Here is a 20,789-nt window from a genome sequence, read left to right as displayed (position 1 = left end):
AATTCAACTTTGAATTTTTGTAGTGCCTCTGAGTGTATTCAAATTTTATGTTACATTCAAATATTATATTAAACCCATGAGAAAAAGTAAACCAGGAGCAAGGAGGCTTGTAACCCCGCAAAGGGTTCTCCTTTCCCCCTGCCTAGACAGAGCTGATTTGTCAAGACAGGAGAATTGCAATAGAGTTTAACTCACACAGAGCTGGTGGCATGATGGGAGACCAGAGTTTCATTATTACTGAAACCAGTCTCCCTGGGGATCAGGCTTTTTAAGGAAACTTTGGTAGGTAGTGGGGATAGTGAGTCAGGAGTGCTGATTGGTCAGGTGGGAGATGAAATCATAGTGAGCCGAAGCTGTCCTCTCAGGCTGAATCAGTTCCTGGGGGCCACAAGACCAGATGAGCCAGTTTATTGATCTGAGTGGTGCCAACTGATCCATCGACATCGAGTACAGGGTTTACAAAATATCTCAAGCGCTGTTCTAGGGTTTTACCATAGTGATGTTATCCCCAAGGAGCAATTTGGGGGAGGGTCAGAATCTTGCAGTCTCCAGTTGCAAGACTCTGAAGCCATAACTTCTGATCTTGTGGCTGATTTGTTAGTTCTGCAAGAGCAATCTAGTCCCTAGGTAGGAAGGGGATTTGTTTTGGGAAAGCGCTGTTATCGTCATTGTTTCACAGTTAAACCATAAGTTTCTCCCAAAGTTAGTTTGGCCTATTCCCAGGAATGGACGAGGAACAGCTTGGAGGTTAGAAGCAAGATGGAGTCAGGTAAGATCTCTTTCACTGTTATAATTTTGTCAGTTATAATTTTGCAAAGGCAGTTTCCGATTCCCAGTTCTGCTTCAAAAAGCTGTATGACTTCGGGTATGTCACTTAACCTCTTATCTTAATTTCTTCATCTGCAAAATAAACTCTATAATGATATGATTAAGTAACTTTAAATATAGTATATTCATTAGCTGTTTAGTAGAATAATTTATTTTAACTTTTATATAATCATTTTACCTACTTTACCTTATAGAATAATTAGCAATTATTATAGATGTATTATATATCCAGCACTATTAATTTTCACAAATGTAATCCATCACTGACCCATCAAAATAAACAAGAAAGTATCTATTAACTGTGAATCTGAATGAAACAGGCTTATTCTTCACTACATAGATGATGAAATAGAAAAATCATTTTAAGTCGGACCTAGGTTTAAAGAATTTCTGTGATATGGGAATTGGGGAGGTAGATGCACAGGTAGTTTTCAGTAGACTATTTTAAATCTTTCATTGGAAATGTTTGCTTCATTAACTTTGACTTAAACTTGAAACTATTTTCAGGGATCTTAAAAATCTTATCAGTAGTCTCTCACTTTGAAAACTTAACATCTCTGTTAATGTACTCTCTTTTAATTTGTGTGTTGAGGGCAATCATATTCAAACAAACAGGATGTAGCCTCAATGGTGCCAAAGAAAACTGCTTTCCAAACAGCAGCTCTTCACTGTATCTGTGGTAGGAGATGGGAGGTGGGTGATAAAACGGAAGGAAATGTTTTCATTTATAAGAGAAGAAAATGACCTACAAATTTGTAGGAAAAAAAAAAAAAACAGAACTGGATAAAAAGGGGAAAAGCAATCCACTAAATGCCAACCCAAATATGGTATTTTAGTGCACAGGGATGTATCTTCTTTGATGTAATTCAGAAAACAAAATAACTGAATAAATTCATTTCTGGAATAAATACAAGATTAATTGATCAATTTTTGCTTAAATCTAGAAATGTTCAATTGCAGTCTCTTGCATCTAATTGATAACTATTCATTCTTAAAATCCAAATAATGGGCCAGGTGCAGTGGGTCACACCTGTAATCCCAGCACTTTGGGAGGCTGGGGCAGGTGGGGTTAGGAGTTCGAGACCACTCTGGCCAACATGGTAAAACTCTGTTTCTACTAAAAATACAAAAATTAGCCAGGCATCTGTAATCCCAGCAACTTGGGAGGCTGAGGCAGGAGACTCATTTGAACCCAGGAGACAGAGGTTGCTGTGAGTCGAGATTGTCCCCCTGCACTCCAGCCTGGGTGACAGAGTGAGGCTCCATCTCAAAAAAAAAAAAAAGAAAAAAAAATTCAAGTAATGATTGTGTGACCTATGCAATTGCATAGGGCCCCACGTTGATTTATCTCAAAGGGCCATTTGGTTTGATGCTCTGCTGTTTCTTTCTTCAAATTTCTAATAATTTCTGAACAAGGGGCATTGTGTTTTTATTTAGCACTGGGTTCTAAAAATTAGGTAGCTGGTCTGGATCTTGAGCTCAAAAGTGAAGCAGTGTGCTCTGACCCATCAGGTAGGCTAAGGTGTTTTTTACCCTAGGCTCCTCTGCACTCAGGACATTCTTCTCTTAGAGTAACTAAGAATAACTAGCTTATTCCATGTTGTATTTTTCCTCATGTTTTACCATCTTTGAGTTCATTGAGGTTAAGATCTACAATTTTTTTCGTGTTTGATTCCCTAGCATGCAGCATTGTATCTAGACGTGCTAAGAAATCAGTAATTTGTTGCATGAATAAATGGGTGAATCAACCATTGAACAAACCTTTTTTTTTTTTTTTTTAAGACAGAGTTTCACTCTTGTCGCTCAGGCTGGAGTGCAGTGGCACAATCTTGGCTTACTGCAACCTCCACCTCCTGGATTCAAATGATTCTCCTGCTTCAGCCTCCGGAGTAGCTGGGATTACAGGCACCTGCCACCACACCCAGCTAATTGTATTTTTAGTAGAGACAGGGTTTCACCATGTTGGCCAGGCTGATCACAAGCTCCCTACCTTGGGTGATCTGCCCACCTTGGCCTCCGAAAGTACTGGGATTACAGGCATGAGCCACCGTGCCTGGCCCTGAACAAACTATGGATATACAATGGCAAGATTTTAAAATGATAAAATATCATCTTGAACATCTGGGATAAGAAGTGTTCTTTTGTACTGAATCACATTTGAGTCATAAAGACTCCTCAGTTACTAAACCAGATAACAAAATGTGGGATCTTGAATCATCTAGTTTGTAAGAGAGATTAATTTGAAAAAGAACTTTAAGAACTTAGATTATCATTAGGTACTTTGTGATAATTAAACTTCATAAGGCATAGTAATGATGGAAGCTAATTTATTGAGTGGGGACTACATATCAGGCATGGTTTTAAGTGCTTTTCAAACTCTATCAGTATGGGAATTACCTTGAGCTCTTGTCAAAGTGCAGATGCCATTTTAGTAAGTTTAGGTTGTGTCTAAGATTCTGTAGTTCTAACCAGTTCCCACATGAAGCCAATGCTGCTAACTGTGACCACACACTGAGTACTGGGAGACAGAGGTTGCAGTGAGCCGAGATCATGCCACTGCACCGTCTGGTGACAAGAGTGAGACTCTGTCTCAAAAAAACAAAAAAAGTTTGTTCTTTATTTCAATAATGCTTCAGTTACACATACCAAAATGACGCCATTTTTAAAAGTCCATCAATCCCTTTGCTCACAATTTCTACCTAGACAAATTTTGTAGTTCACCATTATGATCATTCCATTTTACACACATCTCATCTTCCTCTCATCTCTCTCCAAATGTTGTACCCAACTGCTAAAGTTCCAATTCTGATTAAGTCCAGAATCCATCTACTTTGCACTCATATTTAAGCAGCTGACTGTGGCTGAATAAAAACACATAGTTTTGCTGTCTCCGCTTAAAGTGATTGCCACAAATCTCAGCACTGCCAGACAATCCAACAACATTCTCTAGCAAGTTCAGTTTGTCAACCTCCTAGAAGACAATTCACACTTTCTCCCCTCTCAATAAACATCCTATACCTCACCCTACTTCTCACTGTCAACCGATGGGATCACTTTTTATTTTTCAAAAGAAAGTGGAAGCAAATTGGAAGAGACCTACCTTACCTTCTCATTAACAAATTTGCCAGTTGAGTGCATTCAGACCCACACAGTCTGCCTTTTCTCTTAAAGAGCTGATGAGTTGCCTGCCTTGTTCCTAAAGTCAGCCCCTCTAATTGCATACTGATTCCCAATCCCTCTCATCCACCCTGGGGTTTATCCTGCAATCATTCCTTCTCTTGCTGCATCATTTATTTTTCTTTCTATTGGGTTATTCCTATCAGCATACAAACATATTAAAATGCCTCTCATCTTTAATAAAAATCTCTTTTCCCCAGGCTCCCTTCCAATTACCTCAAATTTCTATGCTTTTTCTTGACAGTAAAAAGTCCTCAAAGATTGTCTATATTTATTGTCTCTATTTCCTAATGTCACGTTCTCTCTTGAATTCATTTTAATCAGGACTGCATCCCACCATTCCATTTAAAGAGCTAATCCCCATGTTATCACATCCAATGGTGAATTCTCAGTGATCAATTTCCTCAACTTCACAGCAGTATGTGAAATGGCTGATCATTCTCCCTTCCAAGAAATAATTTTGTTCCTTGGCTTTTTGATCATCAGACTTCCCAGATCTTTTTCCTTCTCAGCCTTCATTGCTGGCTCCTTCCTTTCCAAACTCCATGTTAGGCACCAACTTCTCTTTATTTACACCCATTCCGGGCTGTGATGGTATGCAGTTCCGAGATTCTAAATGTCACCTACGTGCTGATAATTTCAGGCTAGCTAGTCTTTTTTTGCTTTTTAGGAAAGGAATTAATTCATAATATTATAAGGTAATGAAAAAAAAGAGCTATGAAGAAAAATAAAGGAGAATGAGTAGATGAGAGTTTGTTCTATGTATCCATATCACTGTTGAATTTTAGTCCAGGAGAAAGAGTACTATTTAAATAAATTTTCAGGAAGTGCTCTGTGAGATAACATTTTAGCAAAACTCTGAAAGATGTGAAGGAATGATCTTCAGAAAAAGGCAGAGCTTCACTCTGCCACTGGACATCACCAATAGGATGGGTAACAAACATACAAAAATTAACATGTCAAATGAAACTCGATCTCTAGGTCTAAATCGGCTCCTTTCCCTATCTGCCTCATCTCAGTAAATTGCATATTTATATTCCCTGTTGCTCACATAAACAATCTAGGACCTACCCTTAATTCATTTTTACCTTATACTCTATACCATCAGCAAAATCCTATTAGGTCTGTTTATTTATTTATTTATTTCAGACAGAGCCTCGCTCTATCACCCAGGCTGGAGTGCCGTGGTGCAATCTCAGCTCATGGCAATCTCTGCCTCCTGGACTCAAGTGATTCTCCTGCCTCAGCCTCCCGAGTAGGTGGGACCATAGGCATCCATCACCTCGCCTGGCTAATTTTTGTATTTTTAGTAGAAACAGAGTTTTGTCATGTTGGCCAGGCTGGTCTCGAACTTCAGACCTCAGGTGATCCACCTGCCTCGGCCTCCCAAACTGTTGGGATTACAGGCGTGAGCCACTGCGCCTGGCTCTTCGGTCTATTTTCAAATTACATTCATCCTAGAACAAACTGCCATCATTTCTTATTTTCATTACTGCAAAAGCTTTCAGGTTGGACTTGGTGCTTTCACTCTTGCTCTCCTTTAAGCTGTTCTCCACGGAACAGCCAGAAAGAAGGCATTTAGAAATGAAAATCAGGTCACGTACCCTTCCAACTAAAAACTTTGTAACTGTTACACATAAAATACAATCCAAACTTGTTATCATGGCCTGGAAGACCTCACAGTCCTGGCCCGTATCTGTCTCTGGCTACATCTTGTATGGTTTTCCTCAAACTCACCCAGCTGTATCCACACTGGGCTTCTACTGTTTCTTACATAATAGACTCCTTCTCATCTTGAGGCCTTTGTGCTTGTTTCCTTAGGCCTGAAATGTTTTCCTCAGATTTTCAGTAGATCATTCCTTCACATCTTTCAGAGTTTTGCTAAAATGTCATCTCACAGAGCACTTCCTGAAAATTTATTTAAATAGTACTCTTTCTCCTGGACTAAAATTCAACAGTGATATGGATACATAGAACAAACTCTCATCTACTCATTCCCTTTATTTTTCTTCATAGCTCTTTTTTTCATTACCTTATAATATTATGAATTTATCTATTCCTTTCCTAAAAGTGAGTGTCCCTATCTACAGGGTAGGCACCCACAGAGAGCTGCAACTTTATCTGTTTTATTCAACATTATGATCTTAGTGTAAGTCTTAGTTTGAGCTGCCGTAACAAAATACCTTAGACTGGATAATTTATAAAGAACAGAAATTTATTTCCTCACAGTTCTGGAGCTTGGGAAGTCCAAGATCAAAATGCCAGCATTTGGTATCTGGCGAGGGTCTTTGCCTCACATGGCAAAAGAAGTGAACACTGTATTCTCACATCATGGACAGGAGAAGGGCAAAAAAAGGCTTAAGCTAATTCCTTCTAGTCTTTTTATAAGGCACTAATCCATTCATGAGGGCAGCGCCCTCATGACTCAGTACAAGGGCTCTACCTCTTAATACCACCACAGTAAGGATTAAGTTTCAACACATAATTTTTGGGAGACATTCAGATCATAGCAACATCTAAAACTGTAGCTGGCACATAGTAGGCACACATTAAATATGTATATTAAAAGGTGAATGGATTTTACATAATGATTGGGGAAACCTGTGCTGTGTATGTCAAGTAATTCACCTTTGATCAAGGTGGTATTTCAGGATAGCTAGTCTGACTCCTGAATCCCATCTCTTAGACTGTTCTATTTTATTTTTTGTTCAATGCTCTATAAATTCTACCTTGTTTACTTTTATTGCCTGTGGTGATCTGGAGAGAAGAAATCCTGTCTTAACTTCTACCCATCATTGTTGTTAGATTAGTCAACTGTATATATGAATGATATCCCTAATAATTAAATTCAAGAACAAAGCAATAGCTTCTGATTCCCACCTATGCATGGGAGGATGAGAAATATGCCCTCTTTACTCTACCCTCATCCCCTGCCTGCCAGCTAATACTTGTTAATTTAATCTGCAAACTACTATTTGCCTTTCTGTCATATAAATATTTTAAACTAGATATTCTTTTCCAAGAATAGCAGCTTGCATTGGTATTTAATTTTCATGATCATATATATTTTTTTGAGATGGAGTTTTGCTCTTGTCACCCAGGCTGGAGTGTGGTGGCACGATTTCAGCTCACTGCAACCTCTGCTTCCTGGGTTCAAGCGATTCATCTTGCCTCAGCCTCCTGAGTAGCTGGGATTACAGGCTCCTGTCCCCACACTCAGCTAATTTTTGTATTTTTTTAAGTAAAGATGGGGTTTCACTATGTTGGCCAGGCTGGTTTCGAACTACTGACCTCAGGTGATCCACTTGCCTCGGCCTCCCAAAGTGCTAGGATTATAGGCGTGAGCCATTGTGCCCAGCCTATGACCACATTTTTAAAGTGGCTTTTATTCTCATTGCCATTACTTTTTATATTATGCTTCTTGAGTTATTTATTTAAAAGTTATCTGGAATATGTCTTCAAGTAATTCTCTTAGGAAAGGAACACCAATCTAAGTCCATGCATATCTGTAATACATATATATATATTTTCTACGTAATTTAGTATACCTTTCTTATGAAAAATAACATAAAATTTTATTATTTTCTCAATAGATTGAAAGTTCTTTGAGAGTAAAAACCATGACTTTCATTTCCATTTACTTGCTTCCAGCATATTCCTGGAAAATAGTGGCTATTCAAAACAGCCATTTGGTTTCCTTAGATGGATAAAATATCTGTGATGGACTCATATTAACTTACTACAAAAACTGTGGCATAGCACTGAAAAGGTGGAATTTGGAGGGTATTTTTGAGGAGTATGTATGTATTAAACATTCTGCAGGCAAGAGCCCAGAACTTAATACATACAGAAGAGAACGAACAACTATAAGTTACATACATGAAAAAAAGAACATAAATTTAGCAAATTTGGAATCTGATTTAATTTATATAAACTGAATTTTAGGAAAAGTATTATTATCATAAAACTGTAAATATTGCAGGGTTCAAAAAGTACACTGAAAGACAGAGTATCCGGTAAATATTATAAAACAAGATTTTATTGTTTTAGAAGTTTGATAGTAAATTTTCAAATCAACATACAAAATTTCAAGTTTTAGGCTTCTGACCTAACCTAATACAGTATTCATAAGCTTTTGGGATTATTTTCTCCACTGTGCATAATAAAAACTTTTTAAAAGAGGAAAGTGTCAAATTATTGCAAGTTGAAAGCAACAGAAAACATTTCTCATGACACTGAAATAATTTTGAAACAAAATGTGACACAGTTCACCTGCAGTTCTCACAGTCTATGTTAACTGTTGTCAGCAACAAACATATTTAACTCCTAGCACATTGGTTGGATAAAGGATGTAATGCCTGATGCTTGAAGTATTGTTCGCTTTACTCTACTTCCAGCAGTCTGAGTGCTTCTTACACAGGCCTTTCTAGTGAATTAAGTCTCCTTCTGCATCCCCAACCTGTATCATGGTACCTCAGGAAGGACAGAGTAGTTCTCAATGACAAAAAGGCAACTTCTAATAAGGAAGTTGCATGACACTGTAATACAATGGTCCCCAACATTTTTGGCACCAGGGACCAGTGGAAAACAATGTTTCCGTGGAAGACAATGTGTTCGTGGAAGACGATGCTTCCGAGAATGGGGGAAGGGGTGTAGGGATGGCGGAGTAGGGGGGGAGATGGTTTTGGGATAAAACTATTCCACTTCAGATCATCAGGTATTAGTTAGATTCTCATAAGGAACCTGCAACCTAGATCCTTCACATGCAAAGTTCACAATACGGTTTGCACTTCTGTGAGAATCTAATGCCCCTGCTGACCTGACAGGAGGTGGAGCTCAGGTGGAAATGCTCACTCACTCTCCGCTCACCTCCTGCTGTGTGGCCTGGTTCCTAACAGGCCATAGGTGGTTGGTCTGCAGCCTGAGGGTTGGGGACCCTTACTGTAACAGATGCAATGGGAATATACAAAAGAAATTGAATATGACTTTCCTTTTTACAGACTAAAATCTATTAGGGAGGGAAAATTTAATTGAAACGAAAGTAACAGAATCAAATTTGTAGCATACTCTACATATTTATGTTTTTATTAATTCTTAAAAAAACACACACAGAAATTAAGGTAGTCAAGAAAGATAGCAGAGTGATTGAGCTACAAAGAAAATAAGATCTCTTCCATGTTTTAAATAATCTTCACAATATTAGAGAATCTATATAGTCTTGCCAGGTCCTATGGTACAATGCATTATGTAAGTATATTGTAATGAATTACAAAGATACATCAAAGAGAATTCCAATCTTTTTAGAGTACAATCTGGTAAGAAAAAAGGCAGACATACCAATGGATATAATGAAAGCCACTTGCATATAAAATAGGATCACAGGGGAGGTGAAAATAGAAGTCATGGAAACTTCAGAGTGGAAAGCTTACTTCTGGCTGTGGGAAATTGGGAAAGCTTCAAGAAGAAAGTTAAATGTGAATTAGGGCTTAAAGGGAATTTAGAAACATAGTTGTAAATATTAGAGTACTCCAAGCAGAGAAAGAGAGGGAAAAAAAGAGTATGAGTAGAGGCAGTGAGGTAAGAGAGCATAAATGCAAAGAGCAAGCAGTTAAAGGATGCGTGAAAGTGAATAGGGCAAAACCTGCATGACTGACCTCTCCACTGGGATGTCTAATCATGTTTTCCACCCACACACCAACTCTGTTCTTTTCTGTCTTCCACCAGCCAGTTGCTAAAACTCTAAACATAGGAGTTTTCATTGATTTTTCTATTTTCCTCATAGTTTTAATCCAATTTATCAGCAAATCCTGTTGACTCTACCTTTAAAGCACATCCTGAACCCACCCACTTCTTTCCATCTTTCCATAAAATACATGAAATACAAGTCATCATTTCTTGCTTAAGTTATTGCAATAGCTTCCCTCCTTCCACTGTTGTCTTTTTTTTTTTTTTTTTTTTTTTTGAGACTGAGTTTCACTCTTGTTGTCTAAGCTGGAGTGCAATGGCACGATCTCGGCTCACTGAAACCTCCACCTCCTGCGTTCAAGGGATTCTCCTGCCTCAGCCTCCCGAGTAGCTGGGATTACAGGCATGTGCCACCATGCTCAGCTCATTTTCTTGTATTTTTAGTAGAGATGGGTTTCTCCATGTTGGTCAGGTTGATCTCGAACTCCTGACCTCAGGTGATTCATTTGCCTTGGCCTCCCAAAGTGCTGGGATTACAGGTGTGAACCACTGGCACTGTTGTCTTCTTATAATCTGTTCACACAGCAATAGCAGCCAGAATGATCCTTATGAAATGTAATTAAGTTATATACTCTCCTGCTTACCATCCTACAATGGTTGCCCTTCACATTTAGAAGGAAATCCATATTCCTTATTTAGAAAAAGTCCCACCCAACTTTACATCTCTGTCCCCTCTTCCCTCTGCCCCACCCTCACCCACTAGTCTAGGAACATAAGCCTTCTTTGTTTCCTTGAACACGCCAACATTATTTCTGCCTTAGGGTTCTTGGCATTAGCTATCCTGTCTACTGGAAATGCTGATGTACTTTAGCCATACTGTACATGTTTAACTTCTGTCCTTCAGATGGCTATTTAAATGTCGCCTCTTCAGAAAAGTCTTCCCTGGTGATTCAATCTGAAGTAACTTTTTAGTATTTCAGTTGTTCAGTATTACAACACCCTATTTTAACTTTATGCATAGCTGCTATCACCATTAGATATTTTTGCATATAGTTATGTTTAGGGTCTATCTCTTTCACTAGAATGTAAGAACTAAGACTTTGATTATACTGCTCACTTGAAGCTGTGTCTGGCACTGAATGAGTAATCAAATGCTTAAATCAAACAAAGAGAAAAAGTTATATGGGCTCTTGAATGACAAGATAAAGAAGTTGGGCTTTATTCAGAAGACAAATGGAAGAATGCTAAGGTTTTTGAGGTAGAAAGATGCAACAGACATACTTTTTGCCCTAGAAGAGTTTATAATTCACAGATAACCGAAACAGATAATCCATATTCTTAAAAGGAGAAGCTCAATACAAAGTACCATTTCATTAGTAGCAAATGACTGACATAGAACAATTGATGCTACAGGAATGTGGCTAAGAATGTGGGCAGGGATAGTTTGAAGGAAGTTAGAACTGCAAGGCTATAGGACATTCATAAGTGGAAAAGTCAGGGAGGAAATTGCCTCTCTTTTATTTTCCTTTTCTTTCCTCTTCTCCCCTCTCCCCTCCCCTCTCCTCCCCTCCCCTTCCCTTTCCTTTCTTTTTTTTTTCCCTTTCCTTTCCCTTCTCCTTTCCTTCTTTCTTTCTTTTTTTCTGAGATGAGGTCTTGCTATGTCATCCAGGCTGGTCTCAAACACCTGGGCTCAAGTGATTCTCCTGTTTCAGCATCCCAGGTACTTGGGATTACAGGTGTGAGCCACTGCACCGAGAAGGGAATATCTTTCTTTCTTTTTTTTTTTTTTTTGAGACAGGTTTTACTTTGTCACCCAGGCTAGAATGCAGTGGCATGATCTTGGCTTACTGCAACCTCCGCCTCCTGGGTTCAAGTAATTCTCCTGCCTCAGCCTCCTGCGTAGCTGGGATTTCAGTTGCCTGCCACCATGCCCAGCTAATTTTTGTATTTTTAGTAGAGACAGGATTTTGCCATGTTGGCCAGGCTGGTCTCGAACTCCTGACCTCAGGTGATCCTCCTGCCTTAGCCTCCCAAAGTAAGCCAGCACATCCGGCCTAGAAATATCTTGAATAGGGGAAATATTGTTGGTAAAAGTACAAAGGCAAGACATGTCTGTAATGAACTCAGTGTACAGGGAATAGATTAGTCCAAAACTAACAGTATATACAAAGGAACTTCAATGAATTTGTTATCAATATTTGGTTTTTCATAAAAGCATGGTCTTTAAAGTAGAAATGCTTGCCTCAGAGGTCAGAAAATGGCAATCATTCATAGAGTGTAAGTAAGCCCATAAAATCATGAATTAAACAAACCCATAAAATCATGCCTATAAAATCATGAAATTGTTTTCTATTTTGACAAATAAATTTGAATATTAATTAAGATCTGTTTTCTTTTTTTATTTCCCACAGAGTTGCCACCCCATTTGGAGGTTTTGAAAAAGCATCAAAAATCGTTAAATTTAAAGTTCCAGATTTTGAGCTACTATTGCTAACAGATCCCAGGTTTATGTCCTTTGTCAATCCCCTTTCTGGCAGACGGTCCTTTAATAGGACTCCTAAGGGATGGATATCTGAGAATATTCCTATAGTGATAACAACTGAACCTACAGATGATACCACCATACCAGAATCAGAAGACCTATGAAAAGAAAGTTGTATGTGCCACATAAAACTCTGAATATAAAAGTTGCTGTTTTACTATTTTAATTACTGGCAAAGCCACTTGCATTTTTCATTAGTAGCAATAATAGCAATTTAGTGATTTTCCTTTTGTGACATTCAATTTCAATCTCAGATCAAATACTAATAAACATTTAGAAATCTGACTTTAAAAACCTTATAACTCACTTGTCTTCATTCATAATTTTGTTTTCACCTCGTTTAAAGAATCTAGACATTTTATTGCAATAGTTCAGTTGGAAAAGTAATTGACAAAGAGTTTCACCTTTGTCTCATTTTATATGATTTATTGCAGGGTAAGTTTTTCAAGTAGAATCTAGAATTAAAATACAGGAGAGATATGAAGACTTATTCAGAGTTTCATCTAAGGGATGAAAGCTATGGAAGATGATGTGCAAATGTTACTGATGGAGAAAAGGGTTGGGTGTGTCCTTTCTGGTGACCATGAGAAAATAATATGTCTTGATGAAGTCTTTTCATTAGTCACTCTTAGAATTCTAAAGTGCTTTGCACTTTTCAATATGTTTTGAATCATTAGGTAATCATTCTGGATGATATTCTCCTAAGTTCAATTCAGTTATTATATTCATTTAGCATTAAGTCAAGGATATTGAGAGACAATGACTCAAGGGACATCATAGTGCTATAGTTTTAAGGACCAAGGTGTGCCCAAAATTCAAGTTTCACAAATTCCAATGCTGTGCATTGATTATGTTCAACTTTATGTGTGCATTTTTAGAAGAGTAAGAACAAATAAAGTACACACTAATATACATATAAATACATACATGTATGTGAGAGAAGGAAAGAGTAATTTGAATTGGCAGCTTTTTTTGCTAAATCTTTAAATTCTGTTAAAATCCTCAAGTAACTGGGGAGTACATGCTTTAAGACACAAACAAGGCCGGGCGCGGTGGCTCAAGCCTGTAATCTCAGCACTTTGGGAGGCCGAGACGGGCGGATCACGAGGTCAGGAGATCGAGACCATCCTGGCTAACCCGGTGAAACCCTGTCTCTACTAAAAAATACAAAAAACTAGCCGGGCAAGGCGGCGGGCGCCTGTAGTCCCAGCTACTCAGGAGGCTGAGGCAGGAGAATGGCGTGAACCCGGGAGGCGGAGCTTGCAGTGAGCTGAGATCCCACCACTGCACTCCAGCCTGGGCGACAGAGCGAGACACCGTCTCAAAAAAAAAAAAAAAAAAAAAAAAAAAAAAAGACACAAACAAAAACAAAGGGCATGAAAGTATCTGAAAGCAATGTAGCACACATCTATCATAATATATGTAATATACTGACATAGAAGACTCAAACTAAACTAATATGAAGTTATAGTTATATCTTAAAATATGATTAAGGAAGTATGTGACATATAACTTATAGAAATCAGTTTCAATTTCTCCCATTTCAATTCAGTTAAGAGTTCTGTGATAGATGTTTATAGCAGAGAGGAAACGTCTCATCAATAGAAAACTATCTATCAGATAAAGTTTAGGAGATAGGAAGAAGGACTGTGTATAGTAATGAAAATACAGAGTTGCAACATTACATACTTAGAAAACAAATCTCTGTTTGTAGTGTGGAAATTGGTGACTGCTTTAATCATTGTCTAGACTTTTAAGTAGAAAAATTTTAAAAATTTGCTTATGAAAATATAACCCCTAGAAAGTAACAATGACAAAGTATTATATTTATACACACTATTGTAGAGAATTTGTATATTTTTAAATATGTCTTAAGATATCTTAATTTTATTTATAAGTTTTGGTGTTTACCTGTTTTAAAATGATCATGTTGGCATCTGTGATAAGCTATCATTGAGGCTCCCATCATGCCATTTTTTGTTCATTTTAATCTTTAAAAAATAAAAATTAGGCATATTCATTATGCATTTTGATGAAATGGTTTAGTTCTTTATTAACATCATGAAATGAGTCATTATTTTTAATGAAAATGAAATCTTTTGCATTGTTTCAACCATTTCCAAATATAAACTGTATGATTACTGTCCCTATTCTGCCAACCACTGAAAGTAGAGGCCAGCAACAAAGTATGTTAGCTACAGAACAGTACTCCCCGGTATCATAAAAGATAACTTAAAAAGAAAAATCCTAGCCAGGTGCGGTGGCTCACGCCTGTAATCCCAGCACGTTGGGAGGCCAAGGCAGGTGGATCACGAGGTCAGGAGATTGAGACCATCCTGGATAACACGGTGAAACCCTGTCTCTACTAAAAATACAAAAAATTAGCCAGGCGTGGTGGCAGGTGCCTGTAGTCCCAGCTACTCAGGAGGCTGAGGCAGGAGAATGGCATGAACTCAGGAAGCAGAGCCTGCAGTGAGTCGAGATCGTGCCACTGCACTCCAGCCTGGGCGACAGAGCAAGACTCCGTCTCAAAAGAAAAAAAAGGAAAATCCTAAGTGATACTCATTGTTTTAAAAAGATTGGGTAGGAAAAGAAAAAATAATCTTCTGTTCACTATTGTATTTCTTTCTTTCTTGGAAGTGTCTATTAATTCTATCTCAGCTGACACCTTTAGAAAGGCCAACATTTCACTCTGGTTATTACACAATTCAGAATTCAAAAGGAATTTTGAATGGGTTTTGATTAACCTGAAAAATAGCTAAATCTTTCAAAGTCAAAAGAAATATGACAGTCCCAGCACTTTTGGAGGCCAAGGCGGGTGGATCACGAGGTCAGGATATCGAGACCATCCTGGATAACACCGTGAAACCCTGTCTCCACTAAATATACAAAAAATGAGTTAGGCGTGGTGGCAGGTGCCTGTAGTCCCAGCTACTCGGGAGGCTGAGGCAGGAGAATGGCATGAACTCGGGAAGCAGAGCTTGCAGTGAGCCGAGATCACACCACTGCACTCCAGCCTGGGTGACAGAGCGAGACTCTGTCTCAAAAGAAAAAAAAGGAAAATCCTAAGTGATACTCATTGTTTTAAAAAGATTGGGTAGAAAAAGGAAAAATAACCTTCTGTTCACTATTGTATTTCTTTCTTTCTTGGAAGTGTCTATTAATTCTATCTCAGCTGACACCTTTAGAAAGGCCAACATTTCACTCTGGTTGTTACACAATTCAGAATTCAAAAGGAATTTCGAATGGGGTTTGATTAACCTGAAAAATAGCTAAATCTTTCAAAGTCAAAAGAAATATGACAGTCTCTTTACAACAACAGAAAGACCATGACATTTTTTCTACCTGCTTTTGTATAAATAAGATATGGAGAAAAGGAGAAAAAATGTTTTTTAAAAAGGTAAAAATGAAAATTTGTTGCTGGAGTACTAAATGTCAGACACTAGTCATTTCCTTATAAAGGCAATTTAATATATTTAACATTGTGTTTTCATAATTATTCTGTAAGGATGGCATTACAAATAATCTCAATTTTATATTGAAAAGACTGAGCCTCAGAGAACCAACATGACTTGAAAGAAGCCTAGCTCATAATTGGAAGAACTTGGTGAGTCTGGCTGTAAAGTACATGTTCTAAGAACACATGGTTCATAACTTTTCTCTAAGAATAAAGTTCAGCCTTAAAGTATTTAGACAAAATAATAAAAATTCTCTATTATCTTAATTTTGAGCAAATACATCTATACACTGAGTAGTTTTAGAGTCACCATCCAAAGTTTTACAGGCATTCATAAAAAAACTGAACTTTCAGATTGTGTTGAAAGCAAACTAAATTAAACAGCAGTATGCACATTTACTTTTGAAATTGGAGAAACACAAAAGTGCACTCCGATTAAACCTGCTCATTTCTGCTCAGTATTGTACACCTGTTTGATCTATGTAATCTTCCTTTTCTAAGGAGAAAGAGTGGGAAAGCAGAAGAAAGAAAGAGTTAAGAAATGCACGACAGGCTGAAAGAAATCATCTAGTTAATAACATACCAAAACCACTCCTTCAAAAGAAAACATTTTCTACTTTTTAAAATGTTAGAGGAAATTCTTTCAGATTTCATTATACTGTTAAATACACTTCTGGGTCACGAAATTTATCTCCTATTTTAAGCCAATTTCTTCTAAGATCATTGGCAGGACTGATGATCAACTTACCAACTGTCCCCTGGATGATAACTACAGCTACATTAATAACCAAAGCTATGGTTAGAAAGACTATCTTTGGCTTTTAACTCTCCACTTCCTTTCATCATTTCTCAAACATTTTATTTCTCACCTCATAACTCAATATTTAAGAGGACTTGACAATTAAAAATAACTAATTATTGGTTATTACAAAATCAAGCCAAATATAGACAATAATTTTTATGATCAAAATGATCATTTATTGCATCTACCTTAAATTTTACATCTTCTAAATAGACCCATTTATAAATATTTTAGCAGCTTGGAAGTGGAGGGAGCCAATTAATCTTGCAAAGGCTAATATGGAGCAAAATGTCCAGTCGTGAGTATGAAAAGAACAGCCTGAACTTTTCAACTAAGGACACAGCTGTACCAGCACAATTATTAATTCTGGAATTTCTTCACTCTGCTGCTTATGCAAGATAAAACTTACATGGCATGATTGCAGTTTTTCAGCCACAACTGTCTTTTATTAAGCTTAGAAAAGTAGTACTTTGTCCCTTTTCTTATGAAAAATAATTTTGCCCTCCACACTCTATTCTGTAGCAAGAAGGGCCGTTCACTTTCTATGAAAGGCGGAAAAGTGCCATGCTTTTACCAAAAGACAAGCAAAGGCAATCCATTTCAAACTAACTGATCAAAGCACACTGCAAATATATAAAATAATATTTTTGAAATTATAATGCCTTTTACAAGTTAAACTTTCCTGAACTAACAAAAAAGGAAGTAAAAGTGTATAAGAGTTTTAACAGCTTAAACTAAAATGTTATTAACTAAAAGCACGGGTTATTTGAATTTCTTAAATGAAGGAGCTAGATTGCAACCCAGGATATAAATTTACCCTGCCTTCTCAATGTAATGTGATTTCAGTGGGAAGATTTGGTACATACGGGCAAAGAGAGAAAAAAAGCTATTTGAAAGAGCTTATAGTTCAGATCAAAATAAGAATGTGCTTGTTATTTTGTATGGTGTAATCTTTTTTTTTTTTAAGAGACAGTTTCTCATTCTGTCACTCAGGCTGGAATGCAGTGCACTGGCCCGGTTATAGCTTACCACTGCAGGCTCAAAATCCTAGGCTCAAGTGATCCTTCTGCCTCAGCCTCTTGAGTAATTGGGACTATAGGCATGCACTACCACATCTGGCTAATTTTTAAAATTTGTTTAAAGATAGGGTCTTGCTATGTTGCACAGCCTGGTAAAGTGATCCTCCCACCTAGGCTTTTCAAAGCGTTAGGGTTACAGGCGGGCACCACCAAGCCCAGCCTGCATTGTGTAACATTTTGAAAAACATTTTTATGACAACTCAGGGCAGTGCAGATGTTTCAGGAAACAGGACTGGAAAGTTATAAGGAAAAAAAAGATAAAGTAAATGTCATTCCCTATTTTGAAATTGCTCATTAAAGAAACTGCATCACTAACAAAATAAATATAAAAGAAGGGGTGTGTATGGAGGTAAAGGAAGGCCAGAGTGAAGTAGGCTGGAAGGAAATACAATTCAGGCTGTACAAAAGCTAACTGCATTATTTTATAGTTTCTGAAGCTTTTTATTCACCTCTTTTAAAGTATTTTTGGTCTAATAGACACAGTTGTTTGATGTGGATTATCATCTAAATAGATACTCTCATTACATTTATCATCTCTCACAAATAATATATTAAAGCAATTTTATTTAAAGGTTCCAGCTTCACAGTAACAAATTTACATGCTGATTTACCACAAATCAATGAGTAATCTCAAGCAATTCATTTTACACTGTAAATCACAGTTTTCCTCAAGTATTTATATGGCTCAAACATCACCTCCTCCTAAGACCTTTCCTGACCACCTTTATTTAAAAGAGCACACTTCTAATCCTTTATTGGGCTTTTATTTTTCTTTACAGCACTTATCACTCCCCAACATGTGTTAGTCCAGATCCTCTGAGAAGCAGATGTGAAGATGAGATTAAATGTGCAAGCATTTTATTAGGAGAAATGCATGTGTGAAAGAAAATGAGGAGGGAGTCAAGAATGTCTTGGAGATATATATACCCACTATGTACCCACAAAAAATAAAAATTAAAAAAAAAAAATAAAGTCTGGGAGAGCCAGCAGGCCTAAAATGGAAATGCGTGCAAGTGTTCTAGGCTGTCATGCAATCTCAGGAAGATTCAGCAAGGCTGTTGGGAGATCCTGAGCCAGTCAGCCATACTCAGAGGGGTCCTGTGTTTCCCAGAAACTGCCTATCTTAGTGGCACTGTCATAGTCAGTCATTAGCTAGGAGTGGCCTGTGAAGGCAGCCTCTGCACCAATGCATCATGGAGTTCAGAATACAGCATCACTGGGGCTCCTGGCCAATTATGTTGCTGGTATTCTACAAGGAGCATTCCAATGGCTGCCACACATATTTTTACATGTATTTCTTTCTTTATTGTTTAATTCTTTCACCAGAATGAATGCTGTCTGAGGGCAGGGATTTGCCTTATTTATTTATTTAATTGACAAATACAAAATTGTATGTTAATCATGTATAACATGATGCTTTGAAATATGTATACATTGTGAAACATAGGCATTACCTCATATACTGATCATTTTTTGTGGTGAGAACATTGAAAATCTCTCTTCATGATTTTCAAAATACAATGTTATTATTAACTATAGTCATCATGTTGTACACCAGACTTTTTGAACTTCCTCCTATGTAACTGAAATTTTGAATCATTTGATCAATATCTTCCCAACCACTGCCCCCTTCCCAGCACCTGGTAACTACCATTCTACTCTCTACTTCTATGAGTTCAACTTTTTTAGATTCTGCATATAAGTGAGATCACTTTTATTAACTGCTGTATCCTGTATGCCCGGTCCATTCTAAACAATAATACTGGCTGGGCGCGGTGGCTCATGCCTGTAATCCCAGCACTTTGGGGGGCCGAGGTAGGCAGATCACCTGAAATCAGGAGTTCGAGACCAGCCTAGCCAACATGGTGAAGCCCCTTCTCTACTAAAAAATAAAAAAATTAGCTGGGCGCAGTGGTGGGCGCCTGTAATCCCAGCCACTCAGGAGGCTGAGGCAGGAGAATTGCTTGAACCCAGGAGACGGAGGTTGCAGTGAGCTGACACAGTGCCACTGTACTCCAGCCTGGGTGACAGAGTGAGATTCCATCTCAAAAAAAAAAAAAAAAAAAGAACAATATCTATTTGTGAAATAAACATATCTGAATTATGGCAATAACATAAGTATCTATATTTTTAAAATGCATTATAAAACACATTATCCAATACTTGGTAAATGTTCAATAAATGGAAGTGATTTGTATTTAAAAAATGAAAAATTATTAAGATCACACAGTAAAAAAGCAATGGTATTCAGAACTAAATTAGATCAGAGATGACACTGGAATTACTTTGGGATAAATATACCAATATGATTTGACTCTGTGTTCCCACCCAAATCAAGGGAGGGACCTGGTGGGAGGTAACTGGATCAAAGGAATGGTTTATCCCATGCTGTTCTCGTGATAGTCAGGGAGTTCTCACAAAAATCTGATGGTTTAAACGTGTTTCCCAGTTCTCCCTTTGCTCTCACTCTCCTGCCACTTTGTGAACAAGGTACTTGCTTCCCCTTTGCCTTCTGCCATGATTGTAAGTTTCCTGAGGCCTCCCAGTCATGTGGAACTGTGAGTCTATTAACTCTCCTTTCTTCATAAATTACCCAGTCTCAGGTAATATCTTTATAGCAGCGTGAGAACGAACTAATACATATACTTAGCCTGGATTTAGCATATATGTTGGAACAATTAGTATATTAAACATACACAGAGATTCAGAAACACTAAAGTAGCCTATATTTTAGGATAAGCATTAGCATTAGCTCCATTCTCCAGACTCAAAACTGTCATTAAGATAGCCTATTTACAGGTCAGGCATGGTGGCTCACACCTGTAATCCCAGCACTTTGGGAGACTGAGGCAGACGGATCACATGAGGCCAGGGGTTCCAGACCACCCTGGCCAACATGGTGAAACCCAGTGTCTACTAAAAATACAAAAATCAGCTGGGTGTGGTGGGGCGTACCTGTAATCCCAACTACTTGGGTGGCTGAGGCACAAGAATCCCTCGAACCTGGGAGGTGGGGGTTGCAGAGCCGAGATTGCACCACAGCACTCCAGCCTGGGTGACAGAGTGAGACCATGTCTCGAAAACAAAAAAAGGTAGCCTATTTAGGAGCTTGCTAAAATGGTCTTATTTCTTGTGAGCATTCACATTTTGTATATTATGTAAGAATTTTAAAAAATCAATATGGTGGATACTTTTCTTGATCAGTATACTATACCTCTT

The 20,789-nt window shown here is 37.8% G+C and overlaps 1 protein-coding gene across 1 annotated transcript in view; it reads left to right on the top strand.

Moving 5' to 3' along the window:
* Positions 1-12,531, top strand: part of MYOZ2 (myozenin 2) — a 48,278-nt gene extending 35,747 nt beyond the window's left edge. Inside the window, exon 6 of the mRNA XM_050792350.1 lies at positions 12,102-12,531. Within this exon, the coding sequence (XP_050648307.1) occupies positions 12,102-12,336 (235 nt within the window). The 3' untranslated portion in view covers positions 12,337-12,531. The remainder of the gene's footprint in view (positions 1-12,101) is intronic.
* Positions 12,532-20,789: the final 8,258 nt, after the last annotated feature.

This window comes from Macaca thibetana, chromosome 5, assembly GCF_024542745.1.
Source record: "Macaca thibetana thibetana isolate TM-01 chromosome 5, ASM2454274v1, whole genome shotgun sequence".
In the NCBI taxonomy this organism is placed as follows: Eukaryota; Metazoa; Chordata; class Mammalia; order Primates; family Cercopithecidae; genus Macaca; species Macaca thibetana.
This window is presented reverse-complemented; position numbering and strand designations above follow the sequence as displayed.